The following is a 5,000-nucleotide window of genomic DNA, read 5'->3' on the forward strand; positions in this document are numbered from 1 at the left end:
TCCTGATCGTAACTCATAAATCGTAACTCCCTACACTGCTGATTCCTTAAAGGATGAAACACTAGTGTCTGTAGGTATTAAAAATAATTACATTAATGATGAGAGAGAAAGAGGGTTTTAAAAGACTTATACATATTTTAACCTTTCAATTTCGCTACCTCTGCAACCCTGGAGAAGGAAATATTTTTCGGAAATGTGACGTACGTTTCCTAGCAGACAACCGCCAATTCATTATATTAAGATTATGTAAGTATTAGCAATTCACGGAAAATCTATGGAATACTTACTCGTACATTTCGACCTCGCTATTCGTCTCAGCTTTCTTTTGGAGGACCTGAATGACGCTGTCAATACACTTGTGGACTAGATGGGACATCTGGCATTAAAAAAGAAAGTATACATCTATTACAATAAAGTCGTATTCCTGTCTATTTGTTTGTTTGTTCGTTCACAGTTTGATTAATAACTTCCCAGGCCAGCAATGAAGAAGGGCTCATGAGGAGACTTGGGCGCTAACTGTAGTGTCTGCTTCCCCCCCCCCCCAATTTTCACCCCAAACATGGCACTGGTCTGTCGCTTTTTTTATTTATTTATTTTTTTTTTTATTAATATTCAATTTTCACCCCAAACAAACCACAATGCCACTTTGAAGTAAGGGGCTACTATCGGGGACATAAGTTGCGGGGGTATTATGAGGGGAGACGAGTGGCAAGATGTCTGTTCACATCACACTTGAACTTCTGCATGTCAGTACAGTTAGGAAAGCAGAATCCCGGAAGGGAGTTCCAAAGTCAAACAGTTCTGGGGAAGAAACTATTGAAGCAGAATCCTTTCTTAAACCTAGGGATCTCTACTGTGAAAGGGTGGGACTTAGTTGCTTGTCGAGTTTGTCAGGAGTATTCACGTCGAGGGGGTACAAGTGCTTGTAGTTTGTCAGAGCATTCACCAATAAAGTACTTGTAGAACAGGCAGAGGAATGCAACATTTCGTCGATGGGACAAAGGCTGAAGCCTAGATGACAGTTCAGAACCTATCAGGTTGGCGACTCTCATTTGAACCCTGTCAAGGAGTGAGTAACAAGTAGCAGATGCGTAAGTAGCTTTCTAGCACGGTAGAGAGAGCCCACCTTCTTGTCAATGCTCTCCATGTATCTATTCCAGTTCATGTTCCCTGTAAACGTTAGGCCGAGGAGTTTAAAGGAAGTACTTTCGGGTATGTGTTCTTTGCCATTGCTATTGGTGGTAGAGAAGGTTTCTTGTAGTTATTGAAGGAAACAAGCTTAGTCTTGACTTCTGTTCTCAGACGTGGACGAAGAAAAGAACATTTGCAAATGCTTGGGTGTCGGGCTTTCTTATAAGACAATGTGTCTTCAACTACATTACGGATTATTAACTTTCTTGATTCGGTATGCAGCCAGTGTGTGTTGCTTCCCACACTTTGGAGCCATGAGGTTCTATGAAAACGGCTAATCTCATACTTTACCTGCAGCAGACTTCGACATCATAGCAAACTGTAAAAGGACTTACTATGGCTTCATAGAAGCGAACTACCCGCCCCAAAAGTTGGACGCAAGATGGCGCGCACTATTTTGCAAAAAATATCGTGTTTACCAATAAAGTTTGTGTTGAATTTTACAGGTAGGGTTTATTGCTTGTGATTGTTTCATTTCTTACCTTCAACGCTAGACAAAATTGCCATCTTGTCTTAAAATAATCCCTGACATGTTCAACATACATACAAAAAGAAACAGTTTCGCAAATATATTTTAATACTGAAAAACGGCGGCACGATTTCTCTATGTACCATTCATTCAAAAGGAATCCATATCCAAGAAGTTATCTCATTTGCATATTACATTAAAGAAAACCTGTTTTAATAAGTAGCTCTAAATCTTTAATAGAAATTAGTAATAGAATTGATTAAAGTAATCTGTTTAGAAGTATGACATAAAGTTGATCTACCTAATTTATTTTTTAATTTAACTTTAATTTAATTTAATTATTTTTAATCATTATAATAATCAACACCAGCTCTGTTTCACCAACGGAAGTAAGTTCTCGTTTAACCTGTGAGTTATTTCCTTTTAAGCTATTTGATTTTATTGACCTATTTGAATTTCATAAATGAAGAAGACTATGTTTTATGCTTCAAAGAAATATGGTCAGCCTTCAGCAAGATCGTAAAAACTTAGGATATTTGGTGAATCTTAAATACTATGTGATGAAACCCTCCTCCCGGCAATATGTTTTTTTTTAACCTGGAAACGGTGGGTATACGCAGCTAGAATATATATATATATATATATATATATATATATATATATATATATATATATATATATATATATATATATTTAGTATAAATGGTAATTAATAAAAACTGAAGAAAGTGCTCAATACTGTTGTAGAGCAAATATGCGTTTTATTTTTTATTACCGTATCTTTCTGATAAGTTACATTATTGTTTCAGCTATCCGGCCGTTTTTTTTTGGCCGTCTGTAGCTTCCTCAGACTTTTTCATCCCATAATAACGAACATTTCTGTAAAAGTCTGAGGAAGCTACAGACGGCCAAAAAAACAAACAAAAAAAAAACGGCCGGGTAGCTGAAACAATAATGTAACTTAACAGAAAGATACGGTAATAAAAAATAAAACATATATATATATATATATATATATATATATATATATATATATATATATATATATATATATATATATATATATACTAGCAGGCAGCCTGTGATTGCTCGGTCGTAAAATACACATGAATATAATATTTTGATTAATGCAGATTCATATTTGTAATTATATTATATTGAATCCAATATATAGTACTGATTAAAAAAGTCTAAAAAAGAAAATGATTCGTGCGCCACCACCGAGAACTGAAACCAAAACGTTTAGCTTACAATTTATATTTTTCCTTTGACGTTAATGACTAACCTATGAAGACATGCTGACTGGAAGGCTAAGAATTAAAACTTGAACCAATAGCTATTACGTTACGCATGCATATTCGTAATGCCGCCGTTCGCCCATCACCTGGCAAATTTCATATCTTTAATTTTCACACTTTTGCTTCAATTATCCCCGGCTAAAACCTAAATATAAAGTTTCGCATGGGTTCGAATACCCTATATATTAAGTTTCATGTCTGTAGACCAAAAACTGACGGAAGAGTTTGATAGGCAATTTTTTTAAGCACGCATACATATATATAGAAAGAGTTTTGTGTTTACTGTAATCTTTTTACGCAAATATTACACAATTATAAATCATGTAGAATATCTGCATGAATATAATTACACGTAGTAGTTAACTTATGATCATCATCCCATAAGAAACCCGAAAAAAGCTATTAAAAAAAAAGAATGTTATAAAAAGACAAACAAATGAGATAGTTGTTATTTAATTTTTGTGTTTTTATATTTATTTAATAGCTAGCCTGGGTGTCCAGCGTTGTTTGTAGGTGTGTGTTGAGCAAAAAAAAAAAAAGTTGTAGTAGGCTGGCAGGCAGGCAGGCTTGAACCCGTGAAGCTAAGGCGGAAAAGAAAGTGGAGGTGTGTATAAGGGTGTTAGTTGAGCAAAAAAAAAAAAAAAAGAAGAAAATTGCGAGCGCACCCCCCCAAAAAAACACACACACATACAAAAAAAAAAAAAAAAAAAAAACAGCGCGATAGTAGGCAGGCAAGCTCGAACCCATAGTGCGAAGGAGGAAAAGAATGTGAAAAAAAAAACGTGACGCGTTAGCTGTTGCGCCCATCGCGAAACCGGAAGTGATGTAGGTGTTTAAATTAAGAATGTTTGGAAGTGTGTATTTAGCAAAAAAAAAAAAAAAAAATGTGGTAGTAGGCAGGCAGGCTTGAACCCGTACCGGGAAGAAGGAAAAGAACGTGAAGAAAAAAAACAAAAAACAAACAAACAAACAAACAAAAAAAAAACGTTACGTCTTAGCCATTGCATCTATCGCCAAACTGGAAGTGGCGAAGGTTAAAATTAAGGCTAGTCAATCGAAATATATGTATATAGTGATCTCGTCTGTCTGTCTTTATGCGGAATGATCTCTACCAAACTACCCTGTCAATTTTTGGTCCACAGACTTGAAACTTGATATATAGGGGATTTAGACCTGTGGAAAAATTCGATTTGGGTTTTATCCGATAAAAATACTTGATGACGCGTAAAAATTAAATACTTGCAACTTGGCGGGCGTAAGTACTCAAATGAATGGTTGTCCGTCTCTCTGATTCTCTCGAAAAATAAAACTTATTGAACGTTTCTGTGTATGTTTCAACAATGGAAAGAAGCGAAAGCCGCGTACAAAGTAGAAACATTTATAAAAGAAGCAAGAATAAAAAAACATAACAATTTGTTTGAACAAATTATCATATTTACCTTTCGGATTTTGGCATTTGTAAAAGCCGGGTTACTGATTGCGCGAAGACGTTTCCATCGGTCACCGCGTGCAAAGAACATATGTACCTCTTCGTCTTTGTCGGGGTCAACTTGCACCGGGAAAACCTGTGAATAATAACGATTAAAAAAAAAAAAGCCCCATCAAAAGAATCAAGCTGGCAGTCAATATATAAGGCAAAATGTGTGTTAGTGTGTGTGTGCATTTTTTCTGTATGTCCGGCAAAGGCTTTTGGAAGAGGGGGGGTGCGGTTGGGCCGCTTACTCTTTTTTAGAACCTTTTATATGCTACCTAGATTATAATATCTACGATTTACGAAAGGGGGTGGTGTGTATCTTTATTTGGACGTCTTTTACACGCTATTTCGCAGTATTTCTTAGTCTCCACGTGTTTATTTGGCAAGCGAAACTGAACCAGTAGTAATATGAGCCTTCCCGGCACTCGTGCTTGGGATGTCCAGAAAGCAACGAAGTTAGATCAATGCGGCCAAAACCCGTCATATCAGACAATTTCTATTCATTTGGACCCCCCCTTTTTATGGGGAGCTGGTTTTCCCCAACATCTTGATGGGGAAACAAATAACA

General features: G+C 36.1%; 1 protein-coding gene across 1 annotated transcript in view; it reads right to left on the reverse strand.

Annotated features, from left to right (window-relative positions):
* Positions 1 to 5,000, reverse strand: part of LOC145266945 (putative cytochrome P450 CYP13A2) — a 69,567-nt gene that overhangs the window by 44,415 nt on the left and 20,152 nt on the right. Inside the window, exons 5-6 of the mRNA XM_080122763.1 lie at positions 4,398 to 4,523; positions 288 to 376 (exon numbers count right to left, since the gene is read on the reverse strand). Coding sequence (XP_079978889.1) covers positions 288 to 376; positions 4,398 to 4,523 — 215 coding nt within the window. The remainder of the gene's footprint in view (positions 1 to 287; positions 377 to 4,397; positions 4,524 to 5,000) is intronic.

This window comes from Euprymna scolopes, chromosome 42, assembly GCF_053919585.1.
Source record: "Euprymna scolopes isolate OS-2025 chromosome 42, ASM5391958v1, whole genome shotgun sequence".
Lineage (NCBI taxonomy): Eukaryota > Metazoa > Mollusca > Cephalopoda > Sepiida > Sepiolidae > Euprymna > Euprymna scolopes.